This window comes from Carcharodon carcharias, chromosome 15 (genome assembly GCF_017639515.1).
Source record: "Carcharodon carcharias isolate sCarCar2 chromosome 15, sCarCar2.pri, whole genome shotgun sequence".
NCBI lineage: Eukaryota > Metazoa > Chordata > Chondrichthyes > Lamniformes > Lamnidae > Carcharodon > Carcharodon carcharias.
Window position 1 is genome coordinate 101,071,908 of NC_054481.1, and position 20,272 is coordinate 101,092,179.

The 20,272-nt window shown below is 46.4% G+C and overlaps 1 protein-coding gene across 1 annotated transcript in view; it reads left to right on the forward strand.

The window, feature by feature from the left end:
* Positions 1 to 10,043: 10,043 nt before the first annotated feature.
* LOC121288564 (zinc finger protein 362-like) overlaps positions 10,044 to 20,272 on the forward strand; it is a 30,127-nt gene continuing 19,898 nt past the window's right edge. Inside the window, exons 1-2 of the mRNA XM_041207160.1 lie at positions 10,044 to 10,106; positions 12,319 to 12,571. Coding sequence (XP_041063094.1) covers positions 10,044 to 10,106; positions 12,319 to 12,571 — 316 coding nt within the window. The remainder of the gene's footprint in view (positions 10,107 to 12,318; positions 12,572 to 20,272) is intronic.

Below are 20,272 nucleotides of genomic sequence, written 5' to 3' on the forward strand. Positions count from 1 at the left end.
GGCGGCAAAATGGGGTGGACGCCAAAAACCTAATAACTTCTCAGCGTCTTTGGCTGTGGCTTCAGTTGGATTAAATCTGGAGGAAAACTAATTTTAACCAAGGAGTACTAGACTAAGAAATATAATGGAGATGCAAGCTAAATGTAAGATTCTCATTTGGCTCTGACATTGAAAAGAGGTTTTCCAAGTGCATGTTTTTCCCTGTTTTTTCCTCTTTGCTCTGCCCTTCCTCTGGACTTCTTCAGAAAAAATGACTAGGCAAGTCATCCACTCTCAGGCCTCTGATAATGTCACTTCTGAGCGAAGTATCAAAAGGCACCAGGAAACAATTCCTCCTGAGCCTCCCTTCTGATATTTCCTCCATGGTTCTGTTCTCCTTTCAGTGGCTTCCAAGAGCTGCACAGCTGAGATTGGGAACTCAGAAGAGTTGTGGGGAGGCACTGAGTAACTGAGCTGTACAAACAAGGAAGGTCACTGCTATGATCCCAAATCTTGGACCGAGTTAGCTAATCTCAGCTGGGTAGTAAGAGCGCCAAAATTGGGCTCAGTGCCTCAAGTTGGATTGAGGAAAATTGGTTCCCATTCCTGAATTACGCCCGGCGACAATCTGGTGGAGGTGCAGCTGCAGGAGAGGTAGATTTGTGCACCGGGTAAGGGTGGTCTGTTCTTTGTCCTCGTGGTCAAACATTGTGCCCAGCCTCACCCATTAAGAATGGTTTCTTGGCCAAGATGGTGGAGAGCACCAGTGGAATTGTTCAGGACAAATTACATCTTCATGAAAAGAGGGGAGAAAAAGCAATGACAATCGGAGGGAGGAAGCACTTGACCTACATTCCACCAAGAACATAAGGAATAGGAGCAGGAGTAGACCATGTGGCCCATCGAGCTGTGCTGCCATTCAATACGATCATGGCTGATCTTGGGCTTCAACTCCATTTCCTGTCTATTTCCTATACCCCTTGATTCCCTGAGAGACCAAAAACCTCTCTGTCCCAACCTTAAATGCATTCAATGATAGAGCATCCATAACTCTCTGGGGTAGAGAACTCCCATTCACAACCTATTGAGTGATGCAATTTCTCCTCATTTCAGACCTAAATGATCAGCCCCTTATTCTGAGACTGTGCCCCTGCATTTTAGATTCCCCGACCAGCGGACACAATCTCTCAGCTTGTCAAGCCCCTTCAGAATCTTGTACCTTTCAATGAGAATGACCCTCATTCTTCTAAACTCCAGAGAATATAGACCCAATTTGCTCAGCCTCTCATCATAGGACAACTCCCTCATCCCAGGGACCAATTTAGTCGAATCTTCACTGTACCGTCTCCAGACCAAGTATATCTTTTCTTAAATGTGGAGACCAAAGCTGTACACAGTACACTAGATGTGGTCTCACCAAAACCCTGTACAACTCTAATAAGATTTGTATATTCAATCCCCTTGTAATAAAGGCCAACATGTCTTTTATCTTCCTAATTGCTTGCGGTACCTGTTTGTTAACTTATTGTATTCCTTGTACAAGCACACCCAAGTCTCTTTGAACATCACTCAACGGATAAGATGCATCACCGACTGAGTCATAGTGGCCTGTCATTGGACTTCGAAGACTTTGTGTTTAAGCCACACTCACCATTATGAGGGAGTTGAGGTTTGAACTGAATGCCAACAGGAAGGCATAACAATAGCTTGCATAATATAATACCTTTTAACATACTAAAATATCCCAGGGCACCTCATAGGAGCATTATCAGATAAGATTTGACACCGAACCACTAAAGGCGATATTAGGAAAGGTAATCAAAATCTTGGCCAAAGAGGCAAGTTTTAAGGAGGATCTGATAGGAGGAGAGAGAGGCATAGAGGTTTGTGAAGGGAATTCCAGAAGTTAGGGCCTAGGAAGCTAAAAGCATAGAAGAGAGTGGTGAAATAGAGGAAATTGGGATTGACATGAGGCTAGAATTGAAGCAAAGCAGAGCTTTCAGAAGGTTGCCGGGCTGGAGGTACTGTACTGGAAGGCACTAAATTGGGATGCGATATGAAAAATCACATAAGAGCTGAAAGCACAATACTCCTCCTCTCTGATTTTCCCTCCTCCGTTCACTGTTTCCCATTCAGTGCCTCCACAAAGCAGTACAGCTGAGCTTGAGAATTTGGGAGAGTTCTCAGGAAGTTCATCTCATAGTTCAGCGGGTTATAAGCCAATGAGTGGTAGAAGTGATGTGGCTAAAGGCAGGTCTCTTTGCTCCACGCCTCGCGGTCTTACACTTTCCTCTTCAGTTGCTCATGGGAGCCTCGCATTTTCAATTTCAAGTTGCCTAACATTATCACCCTCTTTTTCCCTCTTGGCCTACAGCTCTCGAATCTTCCTTCAATCACCTCATCTCATGCCTTAGAATATGGCCAGTCAAAACTTGCTGTCTTTTCTGGATGATATTCATTCACGATCTTCCCTCCTTTGCCATCCTGAGAACTTATTCCTTGCTGTTGTGTTCCCTCCAACTCCACCCTTCTCCAGAAGCACATCTCACAGCTTTCTAGTCTTTGGAAGTCTGCTTTTCTCAATGTCTATGTTTCAGTCTGATACAACAAGACGCTCCAAATTGCAGCCTTGATAATTCTTAAGATCTCATCTCATTCCTATGCTGCAGAATTCTTTATGTTTGGAGAATGCATTCTTTGTCAATCTGTAGCTGTTACATTGGTTGCTCGCTCTATTGTTGTCATAAAGGCCTGAGGCATACCGTACTCTCTGTATGTTCCTTTGTGGGCCTTCCAATGTGGGCCAAAGGGATCATTTTTTAAAAATTTGTTCATGGGATGTAGGTGTCATTGGTCAGGCCAGCATTTATTGCCCATCTCTAATTGCCCTAGTTCAGAGGGCATTTAAGAGTCAACCACATTGCTGTGGATCTGGAGTCACATGTGGGCCAGACCAGGTAAGGACGGCAGATTTCTTCTCCTAAAGGACATTAGTGAACCGGATGGGTTTTTACAACAATCGACAATAATTTCATGGTCATCATTAGACCTTTTTAATTCCAGATTTTTATTCAATTCAAATTCCACCATCGGCTGTGGTGGGATTCGAACCCAGGTCCCTAAAGCATTACCCTGAGTCTCTGGATTACTAGTCCAGTGACAATGTTACTACGCCATCAGCACTTAGAGCCTATGTGCAAACTATGACCCTCAAATTTATGTAAACATGGGTTCCTCTACATAGAACCCCTAAATAGCAGTGCCATTAGGAACAGGGAAAACTGCCTCAGACACTGCTTATTGATCCACCATCTCCCTGCCCTTCCTATAGGGCAACTTCTTATAAGCTCCTTTTTTGTCATTCTGTACTAAATATCTGCAAGAGTTTTGGAGTCAGTTGCTATAATTAACATGCCAACCCTTAACCCCTCTACCCTCCCAGTACATCATGTGACATGCATCATCCTGCTACATGGTGTAACCATTTGGGTGCAAGTCACCCCATCAGTGACAATCCTCATTGACCCCAAGGATTAAGAGCAATCCTCTCTTTCTGACTGTCAAGAGTCAGTCTGCTCAAAAGGAACAGTGAAGTTGTTATCTCCTCCCTTTATTTCTCTAAGCCATGTTTATTAATTAACACCTAAAGGGGTTAAGCTCCATCTAGTGGCTGTTCATGTCATAGGATTGTTAGAGGACTTGGAAAGGAGAAACAGAGTGACAGAAAGAAAGAGGCCTGCATTTAAGTAGTGTCTGTCTTTCACAACATCACCTCCAAATGTGATTTACAGTCAATTGAGTACTTTTTTAAAAAAAAAATCATAGCACTGTTGTAATGTATGAAACACAACAGCCAATTTGTGCACAGCCATATCCCACAAACAGCAATGTGCTAATGACTGGGTAACCTGTTTTAGTGATGTTGATTGATTTATAAATATTGGCCAGAACACCGGGCAGCACTCCCCTGGTCTGCCAGCAGTCAAGGTGCTCTCCCTCTGAGTCAGAAGGTTGTGGGGTTAAGTCTGTCTCCAGAGCACAAAATGTAGTCTGACACTCCAGTGCAGTAATTGAGAGAGTGCTGCATTGTCGGAGGCCTACAGACGAGACGAAGGCTGGCAGATAAACAGAGGAGCTACCCTTCCCGCACCCTGGCACCCTGGGCAGTATTTATTCCTGAACCACCACCACCATTTGGCTGTTATTACATTGCTGTTTGCAGGAGCTTGCTGCACACAGATTGGCTGCTGCATTTCTTCATTTACAACGGTACTTTAACAAGTACTTTATTGGCTTTCAAGCACTTTGGGACATCCTGAGGTTGTGGAAGATGCGATTATAAATGCCAAACTTCTTTTTCTCTTCAAAATAGAGCCATGCAATCTTCTACCCTCCAGCTGAGAGAACAGACAGGGTCTTGGTTTAATGCTTCATTCGAAAGATGCCAACTGCAACAGCGCAGTGCTCCCTCAGTATTGCATTGGCTGTCCGGACATGATTCAAGAAAGGATTTAAATAGTTTATAACTAGAAAAGAGATACCTGGTAGTGGGTTAAAGGCTAGAAGCTAATTGAGGAGCTCAGACCTTAGGTGATTAGTTCCAGTTAATGTGAGTTGAGATAGTGTCAGCAGACTGTTAAGGGTATCACAGTTGAGCCAGATCTTGGTGTTTGTACATCGGCAGCAGGACGCCCTGAATAGTGATCAGGAGAAGAAACCAATGTTTGGTTCTCTTCTCCACAGTCCTAAGGATTGTCAGGCTGATTGGAGCAGCTTAATTGCAGCCCTCGCAGGGGCCAGGCAGCTCACAAACAACCTTGGCGTTAATTAGTCTATGATTTGCGTGTAGAGGATTAAAGCTACAAGTACAGAATCCCAAGGAGAGGAGCGGAGTATCAAGGGGACAGTTTGTCTAATTTGGCCTTCTGCCGAACAACAGGCCATTGTGGCAACCCCAAGGATTCTTATGCAATCATCATCCTTTCCATATGCCTATATGGGCCTTGGAAGCTCCTGAAGAATTGTTTGGGCGATGCCCACAACTAGAACCGTTCTAGACAGGAGCACATCAAGAGCCTGGAGCTAGAGCTAATTTTTAATCTTTCCTTTTCAGTCATTGTCAGGATGTGGGTGCCACCCATTGAGAGGCTGGGTGGACCCTTTCCTGGACTGCTGCAGTCTAAGTGGTGAAGGTGCCCCCTCAGAGCTGTTAGGCAGGGGGTTTGTACCCTGATTCAGTGCCAAGATTGCAGCAAGGTGATCCAGCTATTTTGTTCTGGTCTTTTCGAGGTACAGCTGGGTGGCTTGCTGGGTCACTTCAGACAACATTGCTGTGGGACTGGAGTCACAGAAAGGCCAAATAAGTAAGGGTTATGTTTCCTTCCCTATAAGATATTAGCGGAGCAGTTGAGTTCTTGAGACAATCGTATTAATCTATAGGATAAGAAGTTAACCAATGATCTATACACAAGAGGGTGGGTGGTTGGTCTCAGTGTTATTTGGAAGATGGTTGGTTAGTTTACTGCATCTTGTGTAGGTGCAGTGATTGTTCGGAGGGCATAAGGTCACTTCAGGGCATTGGTGCTTATGGAGATGCCCTGGTTACAGCTGGTGCTCACTCATGAAATGCAAAAAAAACATTGCTTGCTGCTCTGATCTCTACAAACTAATAACACATTGCCCCTGGGCTATAACCAGGACAAACTCAGAAAGGGCTTCCATTTCTCATTGTTGTCCAATGATGCTCCCCACAGCCCTGCTGAGTAATGGTAATGTGATCAAGGTGTTACCAGAGAATCAACGAGTCAACACCTGCAGGAGAGGAGGGAAGTAATGAAAAATTGGCATGGGATATGTAACCCTGTCTGTTTATACATTTATTTATCTGTGTGTCTTGTTACAAAAGAGGAACACTCACCTTCCACTTGGGACACCTTCCAGCAGGGCAGGACTTCTGCCTGCAATGGTAATGCACGTAACCTGCAAGGACTTGTTGGCCCTCAGTGTTGTTTATATGAGCTCCCCATTCTGTGCCGGGGAGTTGTGCCAGATGTTGGGTGGAGTCTGGTTGTGGCACGTGCCAGGGTTCGGCCACCATGGGAGGATAAAACAGTGTCTGGGACCTAATTTGTTTTTATAAATCTCCGGTGTCTGGCTGTGCTGTGAGAACACTTGCACAAGCTCAATCCAGCGACTATACCTCAGAGGCTTCTCCTTCCAACATTGATACAAGACACTGGAAACTTGCAGGGGGACCCTGCATCTACTGTTTAAACTGGGCAAATGCCAGTCAGCAATCACAAAGAAAAATGCCAATTGAGAGCCACAAATTAGCCATCATTAGTCTACCAGTGAAATGGTACGGATGCACAATCAATCAAATTGCTCAACCTCTCGTTTTGGAAAAGAAGCCTGCCTTCCATTGCTGGGTCCCATTCTCTGCCCTACATTAACAGTGAGCAATGCCACTGGGAGATCAGCCGGCACATATTTAAAATGCCTCACATTTAGCACAGATCTGTCACTTTCCAGACATCAGATTTCAAATTGCTGATGTCACAGAATCACAGTATCTTTACAGTGCAGGAGGAGGCCATTTGGCCCATCGAGTCTGCACTGGCTCTCTGAAAGAGCATTCCACCTGGTCCCACTCTCCTGCCTTATCCCCGTAACCTTGCACATTCTCTCTTTTCAGGTAGCATTCCAATTCCTCTTTGAATACGTCGATTGAACCTGTCTCCATGACCCTCTCAGAAAGTTTGTTCCAGACTCCAACCACCCTTTGGGTGAAAAGATTTTCCTCACATCACTTTTACTTCTTTTGCCAATTACTATGAATCTGTGCCCTCTAATTCTTGATGCCCTTGAATGGGAACAGTTTCTCACTATTTACCCTGTCCATACCCCTCAAGATCTTGAATACCTCTATCAAGTCTCCCCTCAGCTGCCTTTTCTCCAAGGAAAACAGTCCCAACTTCTCCGATCTATCCTCATTGCTACAGTTCTTCATCCCTGGAATTATTCTTGTGAACCTCCTCTGTACTCTCTCCAATGCCTTCACATCCTTCCTCAAGTATGGTGCCCAGAACTGGACATAGTGCTCCAGATGAGGCCTGACCAGCATCTTATACAAGATCAACATGACCTCTTTACTCTTGTACTCAATTTCCCTATTAATAAGGCCTAAGATACTGTATGCCTTATTAACTGCTCTCTTTGCTGAGCAATTTTGGAAAACAGGGAAAAGAACTCTGTCATTTCATGATAGGTTTTCTCGACCAGGAGTCAGAAATTTACAAGGTCCCCAGTGATTTGACACTCACGGTTTAAAATCGGTTCTCTAAATTTGACTATGATGCACTTCTCCAGACTAAACATTTGGAACAGGGACCTTAAAGGGACAGGCCAGATTAATAACTAATAGCACCATGCAAACCTGAGAGCAATACAATACCATGGGGGAATTCACCAATGCAAAACAATATTCTGATCCCAGAAATGTAGACTTCCTGCTCTTTCTCCACAGAAACTGCCAAGCTGGCTGATTGTTGCCAGTGGTTTCTGTCTTTGTTTCCAGGTGGATTTATAATTTAGATTTAGCATTTGTAATGAAGCTTTGATCAGTGGGCTGAATGGCCTCCTCTGTACTGTAACCATCCTATGATCCTATGACACTGCTGCATGTCACCACTGTTTTCGACAACTTTTCTGCTCTCAACAGCGACACTGAGAGGCTGTTTCGGGTACTGCGGGACACAGGCACCAACCCTTCAACATACTGTTAGAGAATGTTAACATAGTCCTCCTATGCACAGTCCAACGCCTGTTTTCAGTCTTATGTGAAGCTAGTGTGAAATTTTTCACTTATTGTAAGTGATATGTAATTGGGGTAACAGGAGCTGGGCACAGGCCCTGATCTATAGTACAAATCTGGGAACTTGCTTTCCCCCCGTGACTCAGTTGCTAAGTACACAGTGCTATATAGGCTGGTAGACCAGGATGGAATGAGGTTTCATCATGCTCAGTGCTGTTTTCACTGATTTCAGTCAACTCTGTGAGAGGGGGCTATTGCCAAGTCCAGTTGGCTTCACGCTCTCCTGAGCTGAGAAAGAGAACCAAGGTCCAGGTTTCCTTGTCCTGACTCTTGCCCAGTAATTGCTGCCTGAAGGTGTGGACATGGAGTTGGGATAGGATTAGGGTTAGTCAAATAGTTTCCTAATGCTCACTGTGTGGATTCACACGTGAAGAATAGTTGTGTGGGAGAGGCAGTGGAGGGCCACTGATGACTGCGAAATTGCAGCTTGAGTTAGAAGAAGGGAAAGAGCCATTGGTGAGGTGGAGGATACAGTTTGCTGTGTATGGTTTCAATGTGAACATCACACTGTTATCTTAACACACTAAAGGCATGTGATGCAGTCAATCTGTAATGCTGTTAGCCTGCTGAAAGCTTTACATCCATTTGACTTCACAGTGGAAGTCATCAGTCATAGGGACATTAGCTCTTCGAGCCTGTTTTACCATTCAGTTTCATTATGGCTGAACTGTGCCTCAACTCCATTTTGCAGCATTTGCTCCATATCCCTTGATACCCTTGCCCAATAAAAATCTTTCCATCTTAATATTCAAATGCCCCACATCCTGAGCCTTTCGGAGGAAAAAGTTCCACATTTCTGCTACCCTTTGCATGACACAGTGCTATCTGATTTTGCTGCTAAATGACCCAGATCTGATTTAAAGATTGTGCCCCTTTGCTCTTGATTCTCCCGCCAGAGGAAATAGTTTCGTCGTACCTACCCAATCAAATCCTTCCAACATTTTAAACACCCCCATCCAATTATCCATTAAACTCCTTGGACTCGAGGGAATACAAGTCAAGTCACAGGCTATGATCTGCACAGTGGACTTGCTTAGTCAGCTTGTCAGTAATTTCAAAGTTCTTTTCGAGCTGAGAAAACTAGGTGGGAGGGCCATGGCCCAAGTGCAGGACAACAGCTTACATTTTTTAAAAGCATATTGTTAACAAATGTGCCAGATCCCTTTAAAAGCGGAAAGAGCTGGTCACTAAATCAGAAATGAAGGCTGTCAAAGAGGCAGGTTATCAGGAAGTTTATTTAATATAGTGGGACAGATAGCAAAGCAAAGTGTCTGTAAGAGAACTCCGAATATCTGGGGCACGTAGTGCCATACAGCACTCTAACAAGCAAAAGGTGAGGTAAATGTAGCAATCGAGTATTTTGTTGATGCTAAGCTTGGGTTTTATAGGGTAAAGGGAGGTCTTGAGGGTTACATTCCAGAAAGCCAGGTGGCAAAGGATAGAACTGGAGCCAATCTTTACACACTTCTATAAGTGTTTATGGAGATGCACATTACAACATGCACCTTCTATCCCAACAACCACAGTTTCAGTCTGTTTATAGGGGCTCACGTGAATCCCCGGTTAATACAATTAAACATAATTAATATACAATTAAAATTCAGGAGTTTTGAGGTCTCAGGGCAGAATGAACTAGCAGATGGGATGTTGGATTGATTTTAATACAGTGAAAGGGGATGGAATGAGTAGGACAGGGTCTCTGACTTGGGAAAAGTCCAGAGAAAAAATTACCATAGAAGTATTGATGAAAGATGAGAAATGATTTCAGCATTAAGGTAAGGAACAGTTAGACAATAGAGCGGAGAGAGAGAGGTGGGGGGTGTGGGTTTCTTATCAGGCAACAAACACTGTGGTGCAAGGTAAAAGCAAAATACTGCGGATGCTGAAAATCCAAAACAAAAACAGAAAATTGCTGGAAAAACTCAGCAGGTCTGACAGCATTTGTAGAGAGAGAAACAGTTAACGTTTCAAGTCCGTATGACTCTTCTTCAGGTGTCTTGTGCAGGAACAGGCTAAAGGGGCTGAGTGGTCTTTTCCTGCTCCTATGAATGGTGTTAGAAGATCCTTCCTAGATCAAGGAGCAGCATTCCAGCCTTGGAAAGGGTTGGCGTTTTGGAGAGTTGAGGGGAAAAGGATCGCTTGCTGCAGAACTACTGTAACTTGAGGTTTTTGTTGCTTTTCCACAGTTGCCATGGCTGAGCCTCGATTCAACAATCCGTATTTCTGGCCTCCACCACCCACGATGTCAAGTCAGGTATGAGTGAATAGGCACTACGTTAAGAGACATTGACATACAGGGTGACACTTTGTGTTTACAGAAGTTTTATATCTGAGGGAGAAGCATGGCAAAGGAATGTACACCAACACCTACCCAGTAAATGCTGCTGCAGTTTGTTATTGATGGTTTCTTTATAGTGTTTGAGCCCATTCCTTGTTTCCAAAAGAAATTGGGGGACCTGTGTGCCCTACAGACTTAGACACTGGCCTTCCACCCATGGAAACTGGGTGCAAATCTAGCTGAGGCTGATGGAATCAGAGTCTCCTCGGTGTGGGTGGTAAGGTCCTATAACAGGTGGGAAGTCTGCAACCTAGAAACTTGCAATCTCAGCACCACTGTTCTACCTCAGCAGAAATTGGCACTAAATTTCCAATTGCTCTCAGGGATGTCTCAGGTCAGCTGGCCACAGGTAGTCACAATGGCACCTTGGCATGGTGGGAGCTCCTCTCCCAACATCGGGCTTGACGTACCCTTGTTTGTTTGGAGTATAGGGAACTCTACTGTGCTTCTACTGGGCCCTGATGCCTGAAATGGAAAGCGATACTTTCCCCAGTACTGACCTGTTCATGGTGCCTCATGTTGATGAGCACAAAATTCATACAAATAAAAGGTACAATTTTGCTCCCCATTCTTTTAGGTTCCAGCCTACCATTTGTTGAACAAGAAGACGCTCTACCAATGGCCCCCTGGAACAGCACATTAAGAGATTCAGCTCTTGGGCATTTCCGTCCATGTGTGTCAGGCCATGGAGAGCACAGCATGTGCCACCCAACTAATGTGCACCACCCAACAAATGCCAGCGAATCCTGCCACAGCATGGTTGGTCACAGAAGTGACAGAAAAAGTGAGGTGGAAGGCTCATTTCTGGTTGCACTAGTTCCCCCTAGTGGTCAACTTTATTGGTAGAAGCCATAAGGTGGTCACCTCCCCATTGGGGGCTGCAGAGGGTGCACGAAGCAGGGACACACCCCAGAGGGGAAACCAAATCACAAACGTAACCTGTTTCAAAGACAGGAGGCTCTTGCATCCCATGGAACATTCCCTCCCAACTCTGACAAACCCAGATCTGAAAGACCTTTGCTGCCAGATGATAACTGTTGTTATGATCGAAGGAAGCAAAGAAACAACTATCTTGCATTTGTTTAGTGTCTTTCATGACCTCAAGACAGCACACTTCACCACCAATGAAATAGAATTAATGGTGCAGCTTTCCCCTGTGGCTCATTTTGTAAATGCACCTGTGCAGAGTCACGATGACTCCCTGGTTCTGTCTGTATTGAGTTTGGTGATTCCGGTTGGGACAATTACTCTGGTGCTACAAGAAGCTGCAGTGCCTCTGGGCTGGGAGGGTGGGGGTGCGTGAATCATCTTGAGTACTTGCTCGTTGTGTGTCACCTCCACTACAGAGTGCATGTTGGGCCTAGGATTGAGGTTAGGGTTAGGATGGGCATCAGGTGTGATAACCCCCACTGACAACCATCTTGCCAACATTCCCTGTCTGTTTGGGGGGGGGGTGGAGGGTGGTGTTGTCACATGACCGCTTGAGCAAGGACCCATAGGCTGCTGCCCACCTGAGGACCTGTATCTCAAGATGACCCAAAGCCTTGCGGACAGGCAGGGAGAAGAAACCGGAGTCTGAACTTTGACCTTAGGACAATGTGCTTAGCTGCAGGGGGACAGTGGCATGGTGGCAATGTTGCTGGGCTAGTGACCCACATACCCAGACCAATGCGACAGAGACATGAGTTCAAATCCCACCACGGCAGCTGATAAAATTTAAATTTAATTAAATAAATCGGGAACAATATACTAGTCTCATTAATAATGATCATGAGTGTCGTTAAAAACCCACAAGGATCACTAATGTCCTTCATGGAAGGAAATCAACCATCCTAACCCAGTCTGGCCTACATGTAACAGCCATCTGGTTAACTGACCTAGCAACCCAAATAGAGGACAAATTAAGGATGGGCAGTAAATGCTGGCCTTGCCAACAATAGTCAGATCCTGTGAACAAATATAAAAGAATAACTGGTATCAATCCCATAGCATTTTCACAGGCCATTCTACTGGGGTGTTCTGTGCTTGCAAATGCCATGTGTGTAGGTTTATGATCCCAGTAAACTTGTTTAGTTATTAATGTTACGTTGTCCTATTTCTTTGGTATCTTGTTCCCCCCTTCTCCCAGCTTGATAACCTGATGCTGATAAACAAGATCAAGGAGCAACTAATGGCGGAGAAGATCCGCCCACCGCACATGCCCCCTTCATCTGTGCAATCCCAGCAGCCTTTGCTGCTGCCATCGACCTCGCAGAGTGGCCAGTCACCCTTGTCCATCCTGAAGCCACAGCAGCTGTCGGAGGTCCACGCGCAGGCCCCTCAGCCGGACGTGGCCCTCCACGCCAGACCTGCTACCAGTTCTGTAACAGGTATTTTGAACTGTAAGGACATTTTTTTTCTCGCACGCTCATTGACACTTATTAAATGTTAATTTATGTCTGACCTGTTTCCTCAGGAGGCGGAGTGGTGCTTTGAATTCGTGCGATACCCCTGGTTTCAGTCGTGTCACTGTAGGCATTTGGTAAACGGTGGCCAGGCACTTTCTTAGAGAAAGAGGGATGGGTGACGCCAATTCTTCCATTATAATAGGGCCTTTTTCCCTCTCAGTGTAGTATTACCCAGTCTCTTGACAGCATGCTCTTGCTATAGCGGGGAGGTGCAAAGAGGAAGGAACGTGATGGATCCAGCTCGAGTTAACATCGCCTGGCCTCTCAATCCAAGAAAGAGGCTGCAAAGCAAGTGAAGGATGCCAGCTGGTGACGGGGAAGAGGTGCAATGGGCCCTCAGGCCTCATTCCAAGTACCACTGAGATAAGGAGCAAAAAGAGAAATAGCTGAAAGCACTCAGCAGGTCAGTCAGCCTTTGTGGAGAGAGAGAAACATATATGTTAATGTTTCAGGCGAAGGCTCTACAAGTGGAATGTTATTTTCCCCTTCTCCATAGATGCTGACAGCCGCGCTGTCATAGTTTGATTGTTTTTTTGTACCTCTGAGACAAGTTTTGTTTGCTATGGAAGTGTTCCACTTGCAGTTGACGGCCAAAATGATGATTCTTTATATGTGAAAGCTGAGTGTGAGTGTCAACAAGCTGTTTGAACCCTGTGCCTGGCCCTCATGTGATATCCAGATTATAGGTCCCCTGCAGGGGTCATTGCAAAGAGATCAGGAATGTGAACTCGAACAGATTTTCCCTCTCACTATTGCTAGGGGATGTTGCTGCTGCTGCTGACACTGCTGCTGCTTGTGTCTACTCCTATCAGGAGATCTGCTGTCATGGTACATCACACTCGTCTGTCTTGCGCCATCCTCACACATCCACTGAATTTTGTCTGCAGCTACGCTGTGACATTCGTCATCCAACTACACCTAGGCCGACCTTACTTTCTGCTGGCCCATGACTAACTATGAGGCTTATACTGTGAGGTCCCAAACCCTTCACATGGCCTTACTGAGTGTCGTGGCTGTCTCCGTGGATGTGTCATACACCTTGCTGACCTCCACCTTCTGAGCCACTGTCCTACTAATCTTCTGCCTGTCCTTCCCAGTTTACACACACAGTAGAAGGGCTGATGTCCCTCCAGCTGAAGCTGATGGGCCCCTCACTTAGTTTTGCACAACTGTCAAGTCGACTTCCTGGGGTGTGGCGGCTGGTGTGCACAACCAGCTACTTAGAGTCATAAGTGAGAGTTGGGACACTGGCTTCCTCTACCCACAACCTTTTAACGTGGGTATGCAGTGTGGCAGGGGATCAAGGGTACTAGCCCTCACAAACATCTCCCATATACCTCTTAGGGATGTGAAGAAAGCCAAATCTTTGCAGTCAGTGAAGCATTTTTGAAGTGTAAGTCACTTGTCATGTAGAAAACTCAACAACCAATGTGCACACAGCAAGCTCCCACAAACAGCAATGTGGATAATGGCCAGATAATCTGTTTTAGTGAATGTTGGGTGAGTGATAAATATTGACCAGGATGAACTCATCTCTCCTTTGAAATAAAACCGTAGGAAGCTTTAAGTCCATCTGTGAAGCCTTGGTTTAGCATCTCATTTAAAATGACAGTGCCCCTGACAATGCAGCCCTCCCTCGGTATTGCACCGGAAGCCAACCTAGGTTAGGTGCTGATGTCGTGAGAGTGAGACTTGAACTTATCACCTTCTGGCTCAAGAGCAAGAGTGCTACACACTGAGCCACAGCTGACATCTAGACTAACTCTGACAGCTTATGCCTATCACTATGCCAGCTGTGATCAACGCAGAGGGAAAATGAAACCTGGTTCTTTATTGGGTGACTGCACCCTGCACTGGGCAGCAAACCCAACTGGGGGGACACTGCTCACGTTCTGTCTACAAGATCTACCAATTTTACCATATTTGACAGGAGACCCATGGGCGAAACCTTCCCCCTGAGAGACTTTGATACTCAATGGAGACAATTCTAGCTCCACATTCAGTAATGAAAGCCTCTGTTAAAACTCCTGTAATACTGTCTGCAGTTTGGTTTCCATATTTGAGGAAGGATGCTTGTAATGGAGGCAGTACAGTGAAGGTTCACTACATTGGTCCTATGATGAGAGGCTGAGTAAATTGGGCCTATGTTCTCAGGAGTTTAGAAGATTGAGAAATGATCTCATTGAAGCATACAAGGTTCTGAAGGGGCTTGATAGGGTGGATACTGAGAGATTGTTAACCCTGGCTGGTGAATCTAGAACACAGGAGCACAGTCTCAGGATAAGAGACTGATCATTTGGGACTGAGATGGGGACGATTCTCTTCACTCAAAGTGTTGTGAATCTTTGGAATTCTCTACCCCAGATGGTTGTGGATGCTGCATTGTTGAATAATTTTAAGGCTGAGACAGGCAGATTTTTGGTCTCTCAGGGAATAAAGGGATATGGTGAGTGGGCAGGAAAGCAGAGTTGAAGCCAAAGATTAGACATGATCATATTGAATGGTGGAACAGGCTCAATTGACTCTATAGTCTCTCCTCATCCAATTTCTTATGTTCTTTTGTTGGCCTTATAGTTTAATACAGGACTTTTCTTCTTGCTGTGGATGCTGGGACAGTTCTACCTCCATAGCTGCTACTTGCCTTCCTGACATTTCAGTCTGAGAAATCAAGGGAGAAGCGTACAGAAAGCTCACAGCCCGATGGGCTGTAAGGAGGGAAGGTGAATGTCTCTGTTTGTGACTGAAAATAGAGTTGCTGAGATCTGTTTGATGACTCATAGACATTTACAGCACAGAAGGAGGCCATTTGGCCCATCGTGTCCATGTTGGTCAACAAAGATCTGACAACACTAATCCCATTTTCCACCGCTTGGCCCATAGCCCTGGAGGTTATGGCAACACAGGTGAATATCTAAATACTTCTTAAATGTTATGAGAGTTTCTGACTCAACCACCCTTTCAGGCTGTGAGTTCCAGACTCCCACTGCCCTCTGGGTGAAAAAATTTCTCCTCAACTTCTCGTAGCCTTCTACCTCTTACCTTAAATCTATGCCCCATGGTTATTGGCCCCTCTACTAATGGTAAAAGTGCCTTCCTATCCACCCTTTCTATGCCCCTCATAGTCTTATACACCTCTATCAGGTCTCCTCTCAACCTTTGTTGCTCCAAGGCAAACAACCCCAGCCAATCCAATCTTTCCTCTTAGCTCAGGCCCTCCAGCCCAGGTAGCATCTTGGTAAATCTTCTCTGCACCCTCTCCAGTGCAATCACATCCTTCCTGTAATGTGGTGACCAGAACTGCACACAGTACTCCGGAACAGAAACAGTATTACCTGGAAAAACTCAGCAGGTCTGGCAGCATCGGCGGAGAAGAAAAGAGTTGACGATTCGAGTCCTCATGACCGTTCAACAGAACTGAGTGAATATTAGGAGAGGGGTGAAATATAAGCTGGTTTAAGGTTGGGGGGGGTGGTGGTTGTAGGGACAAGCAAGCAGTGATAGGAGCAGATAATCAAAAGATGTCACAGACAAAAGAACAAAAGAACACAGAGGTGTTGAAGGTGGTGATATTATCTAAACGAATATGCTACTTAAGAATGGATGGCAGGACACACAAGGTACAGCTCTAGTGGGGGTGGGGTGGAAAGACTAGCAGGGCATACCAGTTTTAAAAATAATGGAAATAGGTGGGAAAAGAAAAATATATAAATTATTGGAAAAAACAAAAGGAAGGGGGAAGAAATGGAAAGGGGGTGGGGATGGAGGAGAGAGTTCAAGATCTAAAGTTGTTGAATTCAATATTCAGTCCAGAAGGCTGTAAAGTGCCTAGTCATAAGATGAGGTGTTGTTCCTCCAGTTTGCGTAGGGCTTCACTAGAACAATGCAGCAAGCCAAGGACAGACATGTGGGCAAGAGAGCAGGGTGGAGTGTTAAAATGGCAAGCGACAGGGAGGTTTGGGTCTTTCTTGCGGACAGACCGCAGGAGTTCTGCAAAGCGATCGCCCAGTTTACGTTTGGTCTCTCCAATGTAGAGGCATTGGGAGCAACAAGTGCAGTAGACTAAGTTGCTGCTTCACTTGAAAGGAGATTTTGGGACCTTGGACAGTGAGGAGAGAGGAAGTGAAGGGGCAGGTGTTGCATCTTTTGCGTGGGCCTGGGGAGGTGCCATAGATAGGGGTTGAGGAGTAAGGCGTGATGGAGGAGTGGACCAGGGTGTCCCGGAGGGAACGATCCCTACGGAATGCCGACAGGGGGGTGAAGGGAAGATGTGTTTGGTGGTGGCATCATGCTGGAGTTGGCGGAAATGGCTGAGGATGATCCTTTGAATGCAGAGGCTGGTGGGGTGATAAGTGAGGTCAAGGGGGACCCTATCATGTTTCTGGGAGGGAGGAGAAGGCGTGAGGGCAGATGCGCGGGAGATGGGCCGGACACGGTTGAGGGCCCTGTCAATGACCGTGGGTGGAAAACCTTGGTTAAGGAAGAAGGAGGACATGTCAGAGGAACTGTTTTTGAAGGTAGCATCATCAGAACAGATACGACAGAGGCAAAGGAACTGAGAGAATGGGATGGAGTCCTTACAGGAGGGGGTGTATGGGGAGCTGTAGTCGAGGTAGCTGTGGTAGTCGGTAGGCTTGTAATGGATATTGGTGGACAGTCTATCACCAGAAATTGAGACAGAGAGGTCAAGGAAGGGAAGGGAAGTGTCATTGATGGATGATGTGAAAATGATGGAGGGGTGGAGATTGGAAGCAAAATTAATAAATTTTTCCCAAGTCCCGACGAGAGCATGAAGCAGCACCGAAGTAATCATCGATGTACTGGAGAAAGAGTTGTGGGAGGGGGCCGGAGTAGGACTGGAACAAGGAATGTTCCACATACCCATAAAAAGACAGGCATAGCTGGGGCCCATGCAGGTACCCATAGCCGCACCTTTTATTTGGTGGAAGTGAGAGGAGTTGAAGGAGAAATTGTTCAGTGTGAGAACAAGTTCAGCCAGACGGAGGAGAGTAGTGGTGGAAGGGGATTGTTCGGGCCTCTGTTTGAGGAAGGAGCTAAGGGCCCTCAGACCATCCTGGTGGGGGATGGAGGTGTAGAGTGATTGGACGTCCATGGTAAAGTGGAAGCGATTGGGGCCAGGGAACTGGAAATTGTTGATGTGACGTAAGGTGTCAGAGGAATCACGGATGTAGGTGGGAAGCGACTGGACAAGGGGAGAGAGAAGGGAGTCAAGATAAAGAGAAATGAGTTCTGTGGGGCAGGAGCAAGCGGACACGATCGGTCTACCGGGACAGTTCTGTTTGTGGATTTTGGGTAGGAGGTAGAAGCGGGCCGTCCGAGGTTGGGCGACTATCAGGTTGGAAGCTGTGGGAGGAAGATCTCCAGAGGAGATGAGGTCAGTGACAGTCCTGAAAACAATGGCTTGATGTTCAGTGGTGGGGTCATGGTCAGGGAGAGGTAGGAGGAAGTGTCTGCGAGTTGACACTCAGCCTCCGTGAGGTAGAGGTCAATGCACCAGACAACAACAGCACCACCCTTGTCAGCGGGTTTGATGACAATGTTGAGGTTGGACCTTAGAGAACGGAGTGCAGTAAGTTCAGAGAGAGACAGATTAGAATGGGTGAGAGGAGCAGAGAAATTGAGACGACTAATGTCACGCCAACAGTTCTCAATGAAAAGATCAAGAGAAGGTAAGAATCCAGAGGGAGGGGTCCAGGTGGAGGGAGAATATTGGAGGTGGGTAAAAGGATCCGTTGAACGGGGAGAGGACTCCTGCCCAAGAAGTGAGCATGGAGACAAAGACGGCGGAAGAAGAGTTCAGCATTGTGCCGAACCCGTAATTCATTGAGATGAGGGCGTAAGGGTATGAAACTAAGTCCTTTGCTGAGCACTGAAAGTTCAGGAGAGGGGAAGGTAAGGGGGTATAGTGAATACACGGCCGGGGCTGGGATTGGAAGATGGGATGGGAACAGAGGGACAGATAGGGCTGGAGGGTCCTAGATGGGTGTTGGTGTCGATGAGTTGTTGGAGCTTGCGTTCCTTAGCACTTCAGAGAAAGAGACAAAGTTTCTTGTTGAGGCGTCGGATGAGACGAAGAATAAAATGAAACTGGGGGCACGCCCAGCTTTGAAAAAGGGTGCGGCGGTGCTGCTGCAGGGAGAGGTCGAGTGTGTTCATATGGCGGCGCATGGCACTGAGTGTGGATTTCAGAATGTGACGGGAACAGCTGTTCGAGAAACGTTTTATGTCCCGGAGATACCTGTAATCCTGGGTGGGTTTGAAACATGAGGGATGGAATTTCAGTTGAAATCCACGTGGGGTAAGTCGGAGACGGAGACAATCACTGAGAAAGGAGATATGGCTGTGAAAGCGGGCATTTCTCTCCTGGTGCTTGACAAGGTGTTTACTAAAACCCGCTTTCACAGCCATATCTCCTTTCTCAGTGACTGTCTCCGTCTCCGACTTACCCCACGTGGATTTCAACTGAAATTCCTTACCTCTTGTTTCGAACCCACCCAGGATTACAGGTATCTCCTGGACATAAAACGTTTCTCGGACTGCTGTTCCCGTCACATTCTGAAATCCACGCTCAGTGCCATGCGCCGCCATATGAACACACTTGACCTCTCCCTCCAGCAGCACCGCCGTACCCTTTTTCAAAGCTGCGCATGCCCCCAGTTTCATTTTATTCTTAGTCTCATCCGATGCCTCAACAAGAAACTTTGTCTCTTTCTCTCAAGTGCTAAGGAACGCAAGCTCCAACAACTCATCGACACCAACACCCACCCAGGACCCTCCACCCCTGCCTGTCCCTCCGTCCCCACCCCATCTTCCAATCCCAGCCCCAGCCGTGTATTCACTATACCCCCTGACCTTCCCCTCTCCGATCTGAACGTTCAGTGCTCAGCAAAGGACTTAGTTTCATACCCTTACGCCCTCATCTCAATGAATTTCGGGCTCGGCATGATGCTGAACTCTTCTTCCGCCGTCTTCGTCTCCGGGCTCACTTCTTTGGGCAGGAGTCCCCTCCCCGTTCAATGGATCCTTTTACCCACCTCCAATATTCTCCCTCCACCTGAACCTCTCCCTCTGGATTCTTACATTCTCTTGCTCTTTTCATTGAGAACTGTTGGCATGACATTAGTCCTCTCAATTTCTCTGCTCCTCTCACCCATTCTAATCTGTCTCTCTCTGAACTTACTGCACTCCGTTCTCTAAGGTCCAACCTCAACATTGTCATCAAACCCGCTGACAAGGGTGGTGCTGTAGTTGTCTGGTGCACTGACCTCTACCTTGCGGAGGCTGAGTGTCAACTCACAGACACTTCCTCCTACCTCTCCCTGGACCATGAATCCACCACTGAACATCAAGCCATTGTTTTCAGGACTGTCACTGACCTCATCTCCTCTGGAGATCTTCCTCCCACAGCTTCCAACCTGATAGTCGCCCAACCTCGGACGGCCCGCTTCTACCTCCTACCCAAAATCCACAAACAGAACTGTCCCGGTAGACCGATCATGTCAGCCTGTTCCTGCCCCACGGAACTCATTTCTCGTTATCTTGACTCCCTTCTCTCTCCCCTTGTCCAATCGCTTCCCACCTACATCCATGATTCCTCTGACACCTTACGTCACATCA